This window comes from Oncorhynchus masou, chromosome 3 (genome assembly GCF_036934945.1).
Source record: "Oncorhynchus masou masou isolate Uvic2021 chromosome 3, UVic_Omas_1.1, whole genome shotgun sequence".
NCBI lineage: Eukaryota > Metazoa > Chordata > Actinopteri > Salmoniformes > Salmonidae > Oncorhynchus > Oncorhynchus masou.
In genome coordinates, this window is record NC_088214.1 from 31,007,041 (window position 1) to 31,025,928 (window position 18,888).

The following is an 18,888-nucleotide window of genomic DNA, read 5'->3' on the forward strand; positions in this document are numbered from 1 at the left end:
AAGTCAAATCAACTGTTGATAAAGAGGCAGTTTGCCTAGTAGTCCAAACTGACTGTCTGCTAGTGTCAGAGGACCTACCTTGTGGGAAATCCACCTTGTTAGAATCATAACTAAGGACCAGATCAGTACAATTCCCATTGGACCGTGTGGCCGAGGATCATACTCCCTCTCCCTGGATGTACATTCGTGTTTCTGTGTCGTGGGTCCAGCCCGGATAAATATTAGCAGACAGGCAGACGAAGGACAGCTCAAGGCCCAGGCAGGCAGAAGGGGACAGACAGAGAGTAAGCAGAGCCTTGTGCAGCTGTCTTAGCTCCAGCGCTAGCTACCTATCACCTGACTGACTGCCCAGTCCTAACACTCCAGGGACTGCCTGGGCTGGCTGACTGACTGCCAGTCGACCGAAGGGCTGGTGTGAGGGGCACACACCACGCTCTCTCCCTTCAGCCCCATATGGACTGATGGTGTTGCACTGTGGCAACGGCCAAACACCATCATAAACACTGACACAGAGAAGGGGGGGGGGTGTAGAGAGGACAAGGTGTACCAACATTACTACACCTCAATGTCATGTTATTCATGACGTAGGGGTTTGAGAATCCAAAAAGGTCAGAAGGAGATGACTGCATAGTCTGGCTTCAACAGTATGTGTGCCTTGCTAAAGGCATGGCGGTTTGGAGAGTTGGCATACAGTACATATGAATTGTTAATATGAAACATGGGACACACAATGGCAGAGATATCCTTTTAGTCAAATCAACTATGTTGATAAGAAGGCAGTGATACCTAGTAGTCCAAACGAACTGTGTGCTAGGGTCAAATGACCTACCTTCTAGGAAATCCCCCTTGTTAGAATCACAACCAAGGACCAGATCGGTACAATTCCTATTGGACCTCCCAGCAGAGGATCATACCAGTGTTCTTTCCCTGCACGTACGGTACACATATTTGAGTTTGCCATAGCAACACGAGTCCTACAGTGTAAAAACGTGGGTTCTGCTGCCAAGATGAAGACAAAAGGTTTATACTATGAGAAATGATCTCTGATAATAAGCCCAAATTAAACATGAGGGGAATGAGATCACTGACGTTCCCAAGTCTTTGTTCTACTATGCACTTATCGTCATCAGAACAATGTGGCTCCTTTTGCAACAATAACTTAGAGAAAGATTCAGTTATACCATTAACATAAGTTACAATCTTACACAATTACAAGTCAGTCTGGCCGATTATTGTAGGAAGAGAGACAAAGGGAAAAGTTTCTCTGAGACGCTCTGGGTCTGTAGCCTTGAATAAATGCTGTCCCAAAACAGGGTTAGGTATGCTAGGTATGCACTCATACTCAGGCAGCGCACAGCCCGAATTAGACCCTCAACATACGTCGACATCACAGCTGATAAGTGTGGCAAACGGGGACCAGAAATAGACCACCATCACACTCCATCATCAGGCAAGGGCCTCAAACCAACGGCACAGGAAGTCTTGGGAAATTGTCATCCTCCATGCAGCAACAGAGTTCCTGCAAGGACAGCTACGCAAATGATGGCTCTGGCTAGGCCACTCAAGGACATTCAGAGACTTGTCCTGAAGCCACTCCTGCGGTGTCTTGGCTGTGTGCTTAGGGTTGTTGTCCTGTTGGAAGGTCAACCTTCACCCCAGTGAGGTCCTGAGTACTCTGGAGCAGGTATTCATCAACAATCTCTCTGTACTTTGCTCTGTTCATCTTTCCCTCGATCATGACTAGTCTCCCAGTAACTGCCACTAAAAAACATCCCCACAGCATGATGCTGCCACCACCATGCTTCACCGTAGGGATGGTGCCAGGTTTCCTCCAGATGTGACGCTTGGCATTCAGGCCAAAGAGTTCAATCTTGGTTTCATAAGACCTGAGAATATTGTTTCTCATGGTCTGAGATTCCTTTAGGTGCCTTTTGGCAAACTCCAAGCGGGCTGTCGTCTGGCTACTCTACCATAAAGGCCTGATTGGTGGAGTGCTGCAGAGATGGTTGCCCTTCTGGAATGTTCTCCTATCTCCACAGAGGAACTCTGGAGCTGTCAGTGACCATCGGCCCTTCTCCCCGATTGTTCAGTTTGGCTAGGCGGACAGCTCTAGGAAGAGTCTTGGTGGTTCCAAACTTCCATTTAAAAATGGAGGCCACTGTGCTCTTGGGGACCTTCAATGCTGCAGAAATCTTTTGGCACCCTTCCCCAGATCATCTGTGCCTCAACACAATCCTGTGTTGGAGCCCAAGGACAATTCCTTTGACCTCATGGCTTGGTTTTTGCTCTGACATGCACTGTCAACTGTGGGACCTTATATAGACAGGTGTGTGCCTTTCATGTCCAAATCATGTCCAATCAAATTAATTTACCACAGGTGGATTCCAATCAAGTCGTAGAAACATCTCAAGGATGATCAATGGAAACAGGATGCACCTGAGCTCAATTTCGAGTCTCATAGCAAAGGGTCTGAATACATATGTAAATAAGGTGTAATAAATTTGCAAACATTTCTAAAAACTTGTTTTTGCTTTATCATTATTGGGTATTTTGTGTAGATTTGAGGATTTTGTTGTTATTTAATCCATACTTTCTGAAGGCACTGTACACATTGGAAAGCCTACAAAACCACATACCATCTGTACCAAGTGGCGGTCCAGCAACTAAGGAGCCGATTAAGATTGAGTGGGCAACCTGGTCTCAAAGACTAAATGTAATATAGGAAAAGTAAATCCTGGACATTCAAATTAGTATGATATGTTACGTTTAGCATGGTTACATAAGACAGAAGGTTACTTAAGGCAAAAAAAACGAAAGGAGGATGGTTGGTCGGGGTTGATGGTTTTTCGCTTTGTCATTATGGGGCACTGTGTGTAGATTGAGGATTTAAAAACATTTATTTTAGTCAAGGGGTCTGAATACTTTCCCGAACGCACTATAGATAATATTCCACAAAATACTTTCCAGTTGAATAATGTGACGACATCAAGCTCTCTCATACTGGACATGTCTCTGTCTACATCCCAAATGGCACCCCTTTGCACTACTTTTGAACAGGGCCCAAAGGGTTGTGGTCAATAGTGCACTATATGGAGAACAGGGTGCCATTCTTCAACATCGCTGTCATTATGGGGCACTGTGTGTAGATTGAGGATTTAAAAACATTTATTTTAGTCAAGGGGTCTGAATACTTTCCCGAACGCACTATAGATAATATTCCACAAAATACTTTCCAGTTGAATAATGTGACGACATCAAGCTCTCTCATACTGGACATGTCTCTGTCTACATCCCAAATGGCACCCCTTTGCACTACTTTTGAACAGGGCCCAAAGGGTTGTGGTCAATAGTGCACTATATGGAGAACAGGGTGCCATTCTTCAACATCGCTTCTGTTCCATAGTCACGTGTGATGATGATAAAGCCATCAGAGTGCTGGAAACAGCATAACACAGGTTTGTTTGTTTTTCCAGCTCATCATGTTTCTGGCGGGTTGGGGAGAGCTACAATAATGTATTAAGACGTGTCCTAGGCGCTCCCATTCAAGGATTTACAAGGCATTTCTTTCTGAAATCATCTGTGAGCTTTGAAGAGGAGACTAGTTTGAAAGCATTTGTGAGCTGGATTGAAAGAAGACTGGTTTGAACTGTAATTCCGGTTTGGCATGACACAAACAAGCAAATGAAACTGGTTGAAAAATAAAGGTCAGAAGATAAACATTTCTTTATCAAAGGACAGATTATTAGGACGAAACCTGGGCTTGCGTTTAGTATCAGGTCAACCTTCCTTTAGGCCTCAAAGCTGTCAAAATATGCAAATTCAGACTTCATGCAAACTAAAGTTGACCATATATTCAAATCTGACAGGACACTCGTCCACAAACAGTATGACAGGTAAATTTACCTGAAGCTCGAACAAGGCTATCCTATCAAGCACAGGCCCGTGGAATGCATACTGTAACATGTAGTGTACCATCATCTCCCCCCTATTTTGCATAGAACCTTAGGATGTAGGCCGACAAAACTAAAATGACAATTGCGCTGAAAGGTGAAATAACCTATGCAAAAGCTGAAATGACCAATATCAATGTATATTTTCAAAAGGAACTTAGCTCTGGGATGGGCAAACTGGCGACCCGAGGGTGTTGGCCCGTGGACACATTTCCAACCATATGTTTGTTTATTTAACTCTTCCAGGCAGAGTTGCAAAGAAAAAGCCATATCTCAGACTAGCCAATAAAAAGAAAAGATTAAGATGGGCAAAAGAACACAGACACTGGACAGAGGAACTCTTGCCTACAAGGCCAGCATCCCAGAGTTGCCTCTTCACTGTTGAGACTGGAGTTTTGCAGTTAATATTTAATGAAGCTGCCAGTTGAGGACTCGTGAGACATCTGTTTCTCAAACTAGATACTCAAATGTAATTGTCCTCTTGCTCAATTGTGCACCGGGGACTCCTACTCTGGTTCGAACCAGCTGGAGCTGTTCTGTGAAGGGAATAGTACAGCGTTGTACAAGATCTTCAGTTTCTTGGCAAATTCTCGCATGGAATAGCCTTCATTTCTTAGAACAAGAAAAGACTGACAAGATTCAGGAGAATGTCTTTGTTTCTGGCCAATTTGAGTCTGTAATCGAACCCACAAATGCTGATGCTCCAGATACTCAACTAGTCTAAAGAAGGCTGGTTGTATTGCTTCTTTAAATCAGGACAACAGTTGTCGACTGTGCTAACACAATTGCAAAAGGGTTTTCTAATGATCAACTAGCCTTTTAAAATTATAAACTTGGATAAGCTAACACAACGTGCCATTGGAACACAAGAGTGATGGTTGCTGATAATGGGCCTCTGTACTCCTATGTAGATATTCCATAAAAAAAAATAAAAAAAATGCCCATCTGTAATCTGTTGTTCTGCCCCTGAATAAGACAGTTAACTGAATTGCCTGGTTAAATGTAAAGAAGAAAATTTGACCACGAAGGCCTGATTCAAGCAGTCTCCTCTGAACAGTTTATGTTGAGATGTGTCTCTTACTTGAACTCTGTGAAGCATTTATGTGGGCTGCAATCTGAGGTGCAGTTAAATTGAATGAAGTAACTCTGGGTCTTCCTTTCCTGTGGCGGTCCTCACGAGAGCCAGTTTCATCATAGCGCTTGATGGTTTTTGGGACAGCACTTGAAGAAACTGTCAAAGTTCTTGACATTTTCCGGATTGACTGACCTTCATGTCTTAAAGTAATGATGGATTGTCGTTTCTCTTTGCTTATTTGAGCTATTCTTGCCACAATATGAACTTGGTGTTTTACCAAATAATGCTATCTTCTATATACCACCCCTACCTTGTCACAACACAACTGATTGGCTCAAACGCATTTAGGAGGAAAGAAATTCCACAAATTAACTTCTATCATGGCACAACTGCTAATTGAAATGCATTCCAGTGACTACCTCATGAAGCTGGTTGAGAAAACGCTAAGAGTGTGCAAAGCTGTCATCAAGGCAAATGGTGGCTACTTTGAAGAATGTTTAACACTTTTTTGGTTACTACATGATTCCATATGTGTCATTTCATAATTGTGATGTCTACACTGTTATTCCACAATGTAGAAAATAGTAACAACATGGAATGAGTACGTGTGTCCAAACTATTGACTTGGACTGTAGATTATTTTTTTTTGGGGGGGGGCTCAGTCAGGGTCTCAATTTCAAAATTTGGTTGTGCATCAGCAGTTTCTCTTTCTCTCAAGGTTGCCCATCCCTGACTTAGCTAGAGACAGTATTGGATTGCAGGTACTAGGTTGTTGCTGCAGAGGACAGACGATGCAATGTACATGTTCAGATGACTGATTGTCAGTCAGATCAGATGCCTTTGATGTGGTTCAACTGTGGACACACAATCACACAGGCTTTGGCTGTCATGTTTAAACAGGCTCCCTAGTCCTACCGACATCACTCATACAGCATCTTGACGTCACTGGCTCATTCAACAGCAGTCTCCTTATCTCCATCATCCTGTATTATTCATAAGGTCTAAACATCTGAGCAAAGTTTAGTACGCACACACCTTAGACAGCCATATCTATGAACTACAAGCTAGTCTGGCTACATGACTAGACAGCTAAAACAGATTATTCACTTCCCACAGCAGATGACACATTCTGGCGTGCTTCTGAAAAAATGCATAGCATCTGCGTCACTGAGCAACTCAGGAAATACCTGGCCTGTAATCTTCATTATGCTGTAGCTGTACAGTAAGTCCATTGCAGCGAATGACTTGGTGTTGGAGGTGCCTTGACATTTAAAATCTGAATTGTATCCATCAATCAAGCAGACAGACCAATCAGGTTTATTAGTCTGGGCTATTACTCTAGGGCAAGTAAACCTTGCATTGCTCAGGTTTATCCCATATCAGTTCTAGGGGGCTGGCTGACTACAGCGATATAACTAATAAAGCTAAAAGAGGAGGAAAGTACAGGACAGATGAACTCTCCCTTAGCCTTTGTGTGGCCTGTCCCCAAAACACATGCGGTCTCTAACCTGTAAAAGAAACAAGAGCTAAAATTGTTCTAAGGTGCTTCACAAATTCAAAGTATCCCCATGAATTGTGGCACTTCAGTGTGAAAAGCAGCTTGAGCATCTCCGCATTCCTTCCAGTGTGTTACCTGTAGTAAATCCCACTTCAGAGGGTGTGTGTGTGCGTCTGCACTGGATGGGCCCTTCGCTTAATGGAACAGACCATGAGGTCTGGCTCATGGAGGGCCATAAAAGACAATCAGCAATATAGGGGAAAGGCAAACAGTCTGGACTGGAGCATTGTGAGGGGTTCATAAACTAATAACAGACCCTTACTGGCCTCTCACAGAACACAGAGTGATTCAGGGGAGTTGGAGGTGAAGTGTGAGGTAAGGACCATCATGTCATATCTACCTCATGAATAGATCCATTTGCAATCTTATTATGTAAACATATAACAATTTAACCTCACTTTGATCAAGTATGAAAATGAAGAGAACATCTCTAATAGCAGAAAACAACTTTACACAATGATGATGTCTTCAACTAAAAGAATGAAACACCTCAGAAACTTTTAAAGGGATACTTCGGGATTTTGGCCATGAAGCCCTTTATCTACTTCACCAGAGTCATGTGAACTTGTGGATACCATTTTTATGTCTCTGTGTCCAGTATGAAGGAAGTTAGAGGTAGTTTAGCATTAGCGCAATGACAGCAAGTCTATGGGTATCGACAGGAAGTCTATGGGTATCTGCATGTTGGCAGATGCTAACGCTAGGAAAGAAACAAATCAAGTATAGTCTACGGTATTCTTTCAATAAAAGTAGTAAAACAACTGCTTGTTAATGACTTTAACTACATTTTACCTAATAATTAAGTGTATTAAACATCTGTGTGATGTGATCAATCTGTTTATTCCAGTTCAGAATTCAATTGTTTATTGTATTTTAACAGCAACAGTTCCAACCTAGACAGGTACAGTGCCTTGCGAAAGTATTCGGCCCCCTTGAACTTTGCGACCTTTTGCCACATTTCAGGCTTCAAACAAAGATATAAAACTGTATTTTTTTGTGAAGAATCAACAAGTGGGACACAATCATGAAGTGGAACGACATTTATTGGATATTTCAAACTTTTTTAACAAATCAAAAACTGAAAAATTGGGCGTGTAAAATTATTCAGCCCCTTTACTTTCAGTGCAGCAAACTCTCTCCAGAAGTTCAGTGAGGATCTCTGAATGATCCAATGTTGACCTAAATGACTAATGATGATCAATACAATCCACCTGTGTGTAATCAAGTCTCCGTATAAATGCACCTGCACTGTAATAGTCTCAGAGGTCCGCAGAAAGCGCAGAGAGCATCATGAAGAACAAGGAACACACCAGGCAGGTCCGAGATACTGTTGTGAAGAAGTTTAAAGCCGGATTCGGATACAAAAAGATTTCCCAAGCTTTAAACATCCCAAGGAGCACTGTGCAAGCGATAATATTGAAATGGAAGGAGTATCAGACCACTGCAAATCTACCAAGACCTGGCCGTCCCTCTAAACTTTCAGCTCATACAAGGATCACTCTGGATGAACTGCAGAGATCTACAGCTGAGGTGGGAGACTCTGTCCATAGGACAACAATCAGTCGTATATTGCACAAATCTGGCCTTTATGGAAGAGTGGCAAGAAGAAAGCCATTTCTTAAAGATATCCATAAAAAGTGTTGTTTAAAGTTTGCCACAAGCCACCTGGGAGACACACCAAACATGTGGAAGGTGCTCTGGTCAGATGAAACCAAAATTGAACTTTTTGGCAACAATACAAAACGTTATGTTTGGCGTAAAAGCAACACAGCTCATCACCCTGAACACACCATACCCAATGGCAAACATGGTGGTGGCAGCATCATGGTTTGGGCATGCTTTTCTTCAGCAGGGACAGGGAAGATGGTTAAAATTGATGGGAAGATGGATGGAGCCAAATACAGGTCCATTCTGGAAGAAAACCTGATGGAGTCTGCAAAAGACCTGAGACTGGGACGGAGATTTGTCTTCCAACAAGACAATGATCCAAAACATAAAGCAAAATCTACAATGGAATGGTTCAAAAATAAACATATCCAGGTGTTAGAATGGCCAAGTCAAAGTCCAGACCTGAATCCAATCGGGAATCTGTGGAAAGAACTGAAAACTGCTGTTCACAAATGCTCTCCATCCAACCTCACTGAGCTCGAGCTGTTTTGCAAGGAGGAATGGGAAAAATGTCAGTCTCTCGATGTGCAAAACTGATAGAGACATACCCCAAGCGACTTACAGCTGTAATTGCAGCAAAAGGTGGCGCTACAAAGTATTAACTTAAGGGGGCTGAATAATTTTGCACGCCCAATTTTTTCAGTTTTTGATTTGTTAAAAAAGTTTGAAATATCCAATAAATGTCGTTCCACTTCATGATTGTGTCCCACTTGTTGTTGATTCTTCACAAAAAAAATACAGTTTTATATCTTAATGTTTGAAGCCTGAAATGTGGCAAAAGGTCGCAAAGTTCAAGGGGGCCGAATACTTTCGCAAGGCACTATATGTAAGAGTGTTTTTAGTGTTATTTGTTTTTGTCTATATTGCATTTTTCAGGCATAAGGGCAATGAAATGTACCGATATTTACGTATAGTTGCATATTTTCCTAAGCTTGGGTCCCAGGAAAACACAGAATTTCTCATTTGGGTCCCAGGCTGAACAAGTTTAAGAACCCCTGGTCAAAGGTATTTGAACTACAAATGGTATAGGAATTATAGCACTATTTCTCTCTATAATAACTACAACTTCTTAACTGGGATAATTGAATTCTCATGTTAAAAAGAACCACTAGCATTCACATGTTCTGAGCAAGGAGCTTTTGTTTATGGCAGATATTGCACTTTTACTTACTTCTCCAACACTGTTTTTCCATTATTTAAACATTTCATTATTTATTTAAGACTAAATTGATGTTATGTATTGTATTAAGTTAAAATGAAGTGTCCATTCAGTATTGTTGTAATTGTCATTATTACAAATATATATATATATACACACATATATATACACATACAGGGGCAAAAAAGTATTTAGTCAGCCACCAATTGTGCAAGTTCTCCCACTTAAAAAGATGAGGCCTGCAATTTATCATAGGTTCACTTCAACTATGACAGACAAAATTAGAAGAAGAAAAAATCCATAAAATCACATTGTAGGATGTTTTAATGAATTTATTTGCAAAATTATGGTGGAAAATATTATTATTATTTGTTTAAATTTTTTTTATTTTTTTATCGGTATCAACTTTTGGTCCTCCAATAATCGATTTCGCCGTTGAAAAATCATAAAATTGGTTGAACTCTATCATAAACCCTTTCAAACCAAATGAACTTTTATTGGTCACATGTACCAAATATTTTTTTGTATCTTTACAACCTCCTTAAAGTGGAACTGACAGCATTTTAGCAACATGGAATCTTATTCAAATATGTTCATATACACCCCCAGAAAGAACATTACACTTTTTACATTTTCTGACAAGCAAGCACTTCGATACGGTCATCTTATTAGGTATACAGTGAGGGAAAAAACGTTTTTGATCCCCTGCTGATTTTGTACATTTACCCACTGACAAAGAAATTAGTCTATAATTTTAATGGTAGGTTTATTTGAAGTGAGAGACAGAATAACAACAAAAACATCCAGAAAAACACATATCAAAAATGTTATAACTTAATTAGCATTTTAATAAGGGAAATAAGTATTTAATCACCTCTCAATCAGAAAGATTTCTGGCTCCCAAGTGTCTTTTATACAAGTAACGAGCTGAGAGTAGGAGCACACTCTTAAAGGGAGTGCTCCTAATCTCAGCTCGTTACCTGTATAAAAGACCTGTCCACAGAAGCAATCAATCAGATTCCAAACTCTCCACCATGGCCAAGACCAAAGAATTCTCCAAGGATGTCAGGGACAAGATTGTAGACCTACACACGGCTGGAATGGGCTACAAGACCATCGCCAAGCAGCTTGGTGAGAAGGTGACAACAGTTGGTGCGATTATTCACAAATGGAGAAACACAAAAGAACTGTCAAATCTCCCTCGGCCTGGGGCTCCATGCAAGATCTCACCTCGTGGAGTTGCAATGATCATGAGAACGGTGAGGAATCAGCCCAGAACTACACAGGAGGATCTTGTCAATGATCTTAAGGCAGCTGCGACCATTGTCACCAAGAAAACAATTGGTAACACACTACGCCGTGAAGGACTGAAATCCTGCAGCGCCCGCAAGGTCCCCCTGCTCAAGAAAGCACATATACATGCCTGTCTGAAGTTTGCCAATTAACATCTGAATGATTCAGAGGACAACTGGGTGAAAGTGTTGTGGTCAGATGAGACCAAAATGGAGCTCTTTGGCATTAACTCAATTCGCCGTGTTTGGAGGAGGAATGCTGCCTATGACCCCAAGAACACCATCCCCACCGTCAAACATGGAGGTGGAAAAATTATGCTTTGGGGGTGTTTTTATGCTAAGGGGACATGACAACTTCACCGTATCAAAGGGATGATGGATGGGGCATTGAAAATGGGTCGTGGATGGGTATTCCAGCATGACAATGACCCAAAACATTCAGCCAAGGCAACAAAAAGGAGTGGCTCAAGAAGAAGCACATTAAGGTCCTAGAGTAGCCTAGCCAGTCTCCAGACCTTAATCCCATAGAAAACCTGTGGAGGTAGCTGAAGGTTCGAGTTGCCAAACGTCAGCCTCGAAACCTTAATGACTTGGGGAAGATCTGCAAAGATGAGTGGGACAAAATCCATCCTGAGATGTGTGCAAACCTGGTGGACAACTACAAGAAACGTCTGACCTCTGATTGCCAACAAGGGTTTTGCCACCAAGCACGAAGTCATGTTTTGCAACCTTTTGGGCTGTATCACCGCCTGGTACGGCAACTGCACCACACACAACAGCAGGGCTCTCCAGAGAGTGGTGCATTCTGCACAACGCATCACCATGGGCAAACTACCTGCCGTCTAAGACACCTACAACACCTGATGTCACAGGAAGCCAAAAAAGACCACCAAGGACAACAACCACCCGAGCCACTACCTGTTCTCCCCGCTTCCATCCAGAAGGCGAGGTCAGCACAGGTGCATCCAAGCTGGGACAGAGAGATTGAAAAACAGCTTCTATCTCAAGGCCATCAGATAGTTAAACAACCACCACTAGCATAGAGAGGTGGCTGCCTACCTACAGACTTGATATCAATGGCCACTTTAATAAATGAATCACTAGTCATTTTAATAATGCCACTTTAAGAATGTTTACATATGTTGCATGACTCATCTCATATGTGCAGTTGAAGTAAGAAGTTTACATACCCCTTAGCCAACTACATTTAAACTCAGTTTTTCACAATTCCTGACATTTAATCCTAGTACAAATGACCTGTTTTAGGTCAGTTAGGATCACCACTTTATTTTAAGAATGTGAAATGTCAGAATAATAGCAGAGAGAATTATGTATTTCAGCTTTTATTTTTTTTCCATCGCATTCCCAGTGGGTCAGAAGTTTACATACACTCAATTAGTATTTGGTAGCGTTGCCTTTAAATTGTTTAACTTGGGTCAAGTGTTTCAGGTAGACTTCCACAAGCTTCCCACAATAAGTTGAGTGAATTTTGGCCCATTCCTCCTGACAGAGCTGGTGTAACTGAGTCAGGTTTGTAGGCCTCCTTGCTCACACACACACTTTTTCAGTTTTGCCCACAAATGTTCTATAGGATTAAAGTCAGGGCTTTTTGATGGCCACTCCAATACCTTGACTTTGTTGTCCTTAAGCCATTTTTCCACAACTTTGGAAGTATGCTTGGGGTCATTGTCCATTTGGAAGATCCATTTGCGACCAAGCCTTATCTTCCTGATGGATGTCTTGAGATATTGCTTCAATATATCTACATCATTTTCCTACCTCATGATTCCATCTATTTTGTGAAGTGCACCAGTCCCTCCTGCAGCAAAGCACCCCCACAACATGATGCTGCCACCCCCGTGCTTCACAGTTGGGATGGTGTTCTTCGGCTTGCATGCCTCCCCCTTTATCCTCCAAACATAACGATGGTCATTATGGCCAAACAGTTCTATTTTTGTTTCATCAGACCAGAGGACATTTCCCCAAAAAGTACAATCTTGTCCCCATGTGCAGTTGCAAATCATAGTCTGGCTTTTTTATGGCAGCTTTGGAGCAGTGGCTTCTTCCTTGCTGAGCGGCTTTTCAGGTTATGCCGATATAGGACTTGTTTTACTGTGGATATAGATACTTTTGTACCTGTTTCCTCCAGCATCTTCACAAGGTCCTTTGCTGCTGTTCTGGGATTGATTTGCACTTTTCGCACCAAAAGTACGTTCATCTCTAGGAGACAGAACGCGTCTCCTTCCTGAGCGGTATGATGGCCGAGTGGTCCCACTGTGTTTATACTTGCATACTATTGTTTGTACAGTTGAACGTGGTACCTTCAGGCATTTGGAAATTGCTCCCAAGGATGAACCAAACTTGTGGAGGTCTACAAATTTTTTCTGAGGTCTTGGCTGATTTCTTTTGATTTTCCCATAAGGTCAAGCAAAGAGGCACTGAGTTTGAAGGTAGGCCTTGAAATACATCCACAGGTACACCTCCAATTGACTCAAATTATGTCAATTAGCCTATCAGAAGATTCTAAAGCCATGACATAATTTTCAGGAATTTTCAAGATGTTTAAAGGCACAGTCAACTTAGTATATGTAAACTTCTGACCCACTGGAATTGTGAAACAGTGAATTATAAGTGAAATAATCTGTCTGTAAACAATTATTGGAAAAATGACTAGTGTTATGCACAAAGAAGATGTCCTAAAAGACTTTCCAAAACTATAGCTTGTTAAGAAGAAATTCATGGAGTGGTTGAAAAACAAGTTGTAATGACTCCAACCTAAGTGTATGTAAACTTCCGACTGCATATACTGTATCCTTCAGTATCTATTCTATTGTATATAGCCGCTGTCTATTGCATCTTAGCCGCTCTGTCACTGCTCATCCATATCTTTTTATATATTCTTATCCCATTTCTTTACTAGATTGTGTGTAGGTTATTAGGTTTCGTTGTGGAATTGTTAGATATTAGCTTTTGTTGTGAAGTTGTTAGATATTACCTGTTAGATACTGCTTCACTGTCAGATCTAGAAACATTTCGCTACACTCGCAATAACATCTGCTAACCATGTGTATTTGACCAATAAAATGTGATTTGGACTAGTTAAAAAGTTTACTGTGCCATCTTTACAAGTTATCCAGAGCTGTTGGAGCCATACAGAAACACTTGTCAAAAACTGTCTTTAACGCATGGCATGAAAAACAAGGCCTCTACTGTGCAATGTTGTCAACAGTCCAGTCCAGAGCACATGGAATATTGTGGTTCACTTTGGGACAGATGAGCTGTGTTGGTTCACTTCAATAAGCTTCAATGGATCAAAAACCTCTAAGCATTACAGATAAGGGGGGGGGGCTTAAAACATTAGTACAATAATATCACGGTAATGTTTTCATTGGTCACATTATTAGGGATGAGGGTTTTGCCACACAGGTCAAGTCAGGCATCTCACTGATCTAAGAGACTATGATAAAGATTTATTAAGATGAAAACTCACAGTGGACTGATCTTTCCTGTGGAAGGGTCAACTTGATCAAAATGATGCGATAACAACTGTGATAACAATTAATTTGGTGGGCCACTAAAAATGTAAACAGGTAAAGGAATATGGCTACTTTGTTTCCATCAAAATATATACCTATACAAATATTTCCTGGCAGCAAGCACAACCCCAACCTTGACTTGATAGCCGAAAATGAAAGCATCAAATTGTTTTTGTTTATACCCCAGATCGCTATTTCCTTTGCTCTTACCTTGGCCAGCTGTCTTGGGGCAGGTCCACCAAAAAAATAAGAATTGGAGCTGAAGCTAATGGCTCCCCTGCGGCTGAGAACATGTTTAGGAACCGGCCTGTCTAGAGGCAAAACCGGTAACTGATAACATACTTCCATTGAACAGTCAAAGCTCGGTCCAGCTCAAATTGCAATAAAAAAGCAACATAAAACTCATATAAAAAAATTGCATTTAAGCTGCTGGCACAACTGAAAATGTGGTAATTCCAATAACAGTTCCACTTCCCTTTATTTGTGTCGAATAGAGTTATTGAGTGTAGAAGAAATGGGTTGTTCACTTTTTTTGATGCATCAAACTTGCACGTCACGTTGTCGATAGCAATCCAACTGCTCTAATATTGTGTTCCAATATCCATATTTTATCCATTTGGATTTTTCCCCATTATTCCCCTACTGAACTCAAATCCGGGCCTGAAAACGGAAAGGCCTCTTTCTTTTTGGTATCTCTGTAATAAATTGCTTCCTCATATTTAACAATATTTCCTTGTTTAATGGGGACTGTGCACGCCAAAGCTATCAAAAACAGACGATGAAAACCTAGACGGAAAAAATATTCCGAAAATAAGAGCCGTCATCTACAATGTTATATAAAAAGGAAATGTACAACTAAATGTGTATTTATTCTGTCCCTGCTTGAAGTGGTGGTGGTAGAGAAAGTATTCCGCATGCATTCAATCCATTTTCACCGCGTTGCTGGCATAGATTACCGTAGCGCACAGACTGTCCATGTAGCATCACGGGGTTGATATGGGTTCTTCATGACCGTACACTCCGAAAAAAATAATTTACCATGGGTCCAATAATTAACAGTAACAACAAAGGCTTCAACGCCACCGGAGTCCGTGTATTTCCTTTCGCTGACTCTACCCTCTTCCCAAACATAAATTCCCACCAGAGGTAGGTGGAGCTGTCGACTATCTGATGCGCCCTGTCTGAAACGTCCAATTGTATTTATCTATGGAATGTTACCCTCTTTGTGATTGGATGAAGAGGAACTGTTCATATAATACATATAAATCTATTGGCAGCATGGAAAGCGCAGCGCTCTCTCGTCCCATTTTGTCACTGTAGTACAGTGGTTCCCAACCGGGGGTACTAGGACCCCGTATTTGATTGAGTAGGTCTTGTTTGTTTAATTACTATCACAGATTATCCTATCCCCAGATGACCCTGTCAACAGATATAATGTATTTATACGCTACATTGGTTTTCTTATATTGAAATACCAATTGTACAGTGTAAACTATTTATTTATTTAACCTTTATTTAACAAGGCAAGTCAGTTAAGAACAAATTCTTATTTACAATGACTGCCTACCCTGGCCAAACCCGAACCCGGGCGACCCAGGGCCAATTGTGCACAGCCCTGAACTACAAGTAACATGATTAGTGGATTATTGCAGAGATAACTGCTGTATCAATGGAGAACAGAATGTAAATGTGGCTTATTTTGTCATGATATGTGTAAACCTACTTTGAAATAAATCTAAGTCAGTTATATGTTAGTCTGGACACATTTTAGTTGAAAACTATTGTTTTTACTTGATGTGTGTCTTTATTGCATTGTTGTTCTACATTGTTCAGATTCTAAAGGAAGTCTAGAGGACAGCCTAGATGGAGTAGGGGTGAGGAGTATAACCTTCTTAAAGGGGCAATCCACAGATGAATCAATAACAAAGCAGACACCCCACCTCTGTTTTGGTAAAAAGCTGAGGGATGAGCCTGGAGAAATGTAACCATTCTTAAATTCATAGACAGAGCTATTGATGCAAGGACTGACCATCCAATATATCAAAATTATCATTTTAAATGTGTTGAGGCTATACAGGGTTTGTTTACATTTACATTGTTTACAAACATTGGAGTAAAACAAGCTTATATTTAGGGTTCTGATGGTGTACGTCAGTTAAACTAAGCTCCAGCGGGTGTATCTCACTGATCATCCCTAAAGCCAACACCTCATTTGGCCGCCTTTCGTTCCAGTTCTCTGCTGCCTGTGACTGGAACGAATTGCAAAAATCGCTGAAGTTGGAGAATTTTATCTCCCTCACCAACTTCAAACATCTGCTATCTGAGCAGCTAACCGATCGCTGCAGCCGTACATAGTCTATCGGTAAATAGCCCACCCAATTTTACCTACCTCATCCCCATACTGTTTATATTTATTTACTTTTCTGCTCTTTTGCACACCAATATCTCTACCTGTACATGCCCACCTGATCATTTATAACTCCAGTGTTAATCTGCAAAATTGTAATTATTTGCCTACCTCCTCATGCCTTTTGCACACAATGTATATAGACTCTCTTTTTTTCCTACTGTGTTATTGACTTGTTAATTGTTTACTCCATGGGTAACTCTGTGTTGTCTGTTCACACTGCTATGCTTTATCTTGGCCAGGTCGCAGTTGCAAATGAGAACTTGTTCTCAACTAGCCTACCTGGTTAAATAAAGGTGAAATAAAAAATAAATTAAAAAAATGAGTCATTTATAAGTTATATTCTTCAAGAATCCCGAGTGGCGCAGCGGTCTATGGCACTGCATCTCAGTGCTAGAGGCGTCACTACAGACCCTGGTTAGATTCCAGGCTGTATCACAACCGGCCGTGATTGAGAGTTCCATAGGGCACAATTGGCCCAGCATCGTCCAGGTTTGGCCGGGGTAGACCGTCGTTGTAAATAAGAATTTGTCCTTAACTGACTTTCCTGGACAAATAAAGGTTAAATAAATAAACAAAAAAAATCAATGAGTATATATAATTAATTCATAAATCCAGACATGGATGTGGCATCTGCAGATAGGCCCTTTAAACAAATATGTTATTTGCAGAGAGTAATTTGACTAAAGCCCTTAACACAGGAAACATGCCCGACAGAACATGAAACACGTTGTCCCCTTCCTAAATGGCACCCTATCCCCTATATAGTGTACTACTTCTGACCCCTGGATTTGAGAGAGAGAAAAAGTCTCATCAAACCATGAGCTCATGATAGGATAGGGGAGGTATTATTTGGTAAAATAACGTTGTGCTAGTGTATGTGTGTGTGTGCGTGCCTGCCCGCGAGCGAGAGAGAGTGTTCCAGTCCAAAAGTAGGTCATGCATGGGAGCTCCAGGCCAGCAAAGGCAAGCTATTGGACAAGGGTTTACATCTGCAGCCTAACTAAGTCACAGTGCTGATGCTGCAACATGAACTCACCGCATAGAGTACAGACCTTATGGCAGCGAGCTTGTGTCAAGACAGATAGAGGAATCAAAGAGAAAAATAACACCAACCTTGTAGGTACTCCATTTCACAAGCAAAATGTTGTTTCACATTTTTTAAGGATTCTTTTAAATGGATGTAAGATGTGTTTACACTAATACACTTTTCTACATCATTTCATGTTCTCTGTGATTGTAGCTGAAGCTTTACTACACCTATTGTTCCAACGGCCAAGTAAAAGGGTTTTCATTTTACTTAATGACTTCCCCAACGCAGTGTTTTCATCACTAGTCCCAGCGTAGACATGCTTTTCGTCAGCGGGACCCCTGAGGAGCCAGCCAGGAAGCCACTAATACAGCACAGGTGAGCCTTCCATCAGGGTGTTTCCCAGGAGGCCTACACTCGTCTGTCTGTCTGTCTGTCTGTCTGTCTGTCTGTCTGTCTGTCTGTCTGTCTGTCTGTCTGTCTGTCTGTCTGTCTGTCTGTCTGTCTGTCTGTCTGTCTTGTCTGTCTTGTCTGTCTGTCTGTCTGTCTGTCTGTCTGTCTGTCTGTCTGTCTGTCTGTCTGTCTGTCTGTCTGTCTGTGCGTGTGTGCGCGTACTGAATGCTCAGTCACCACCATCACATGTCATCCCACAGGGAGGAGTCCAAATAATAATTGTGGCTCAGAGATTAGCAGAGGTGACCTCTAATCAGAATCAATGACAGGGTTTTTTTTCTCCCAAAGGAAACTTTGTCAGAGGACAGTTCGTAAAACAGGAAGGACTAACTATTCACTCCTCCTGCCATATGTTCACTTTATCAGCCATATGCCGTGTGTTCTCAAATTTGATACTTTATGTCAAATCAAATCGAAACAGATTTTATTTGTCACATGCGCCGAACACTGTGAAATGCTTACTTACAAGCCCTTAACCAACAATGCAGTTTTAATACAAATAAGAGTTAAGAAAAAAATGTACAAAATAAACTAAAGTAAATAAGTTACACAATAAAATAACAATAACAACAACTGGGGTACCAGGACTAAGTCAATGTGTGGGGGTACTGGTTAGTCCAGGTAATTGAGGTAATATAAAGTGACTATGCATAGATAATAAACAGAGAGTCGCAGCAGCGTCACAGCAAATAGTCTGGGTAGCTATTTGATTAATTGTTCAGCAGTCTTATGGTTTTGGGGTAGGAGCTGTTAAGCTGTA

At 41.3% G+C, this 18,888-nt stretch overlaps 1 protein-coding gene across 4 annotated transcripts in view; it reads right to left on the reverse strand.

Moving 5' to 3' along the window:
• The window catches only part of LOC135514373 (high affinity 3',5'-cyclic-AMP phosphodiesterase 7A-like), a 43,333-nt gene extending 27,962 nt beyond the window's left edge, over positions 1-15,371 (reverse strand). For all 4 annotated transcript variants that reach the window (XM_064937840.1, XM_064937832.1, XM_064937824.1 and 1 more), the window contains exon 1: positions 14,449-15,371. In XM_064937840.1, coding sequence (XP_064793912.1) covers positions 14,449-14,586 — 138 coding nt within the window. In that variant the 5' untranslated portion in view covers positions 14,587-15,371. The remainder of the gene's footprint in view (positions 1-14,448) is intronic.
• Between the last annotated feature and the right edge of the window lie 3,517 nt (positions 15,372-18,888).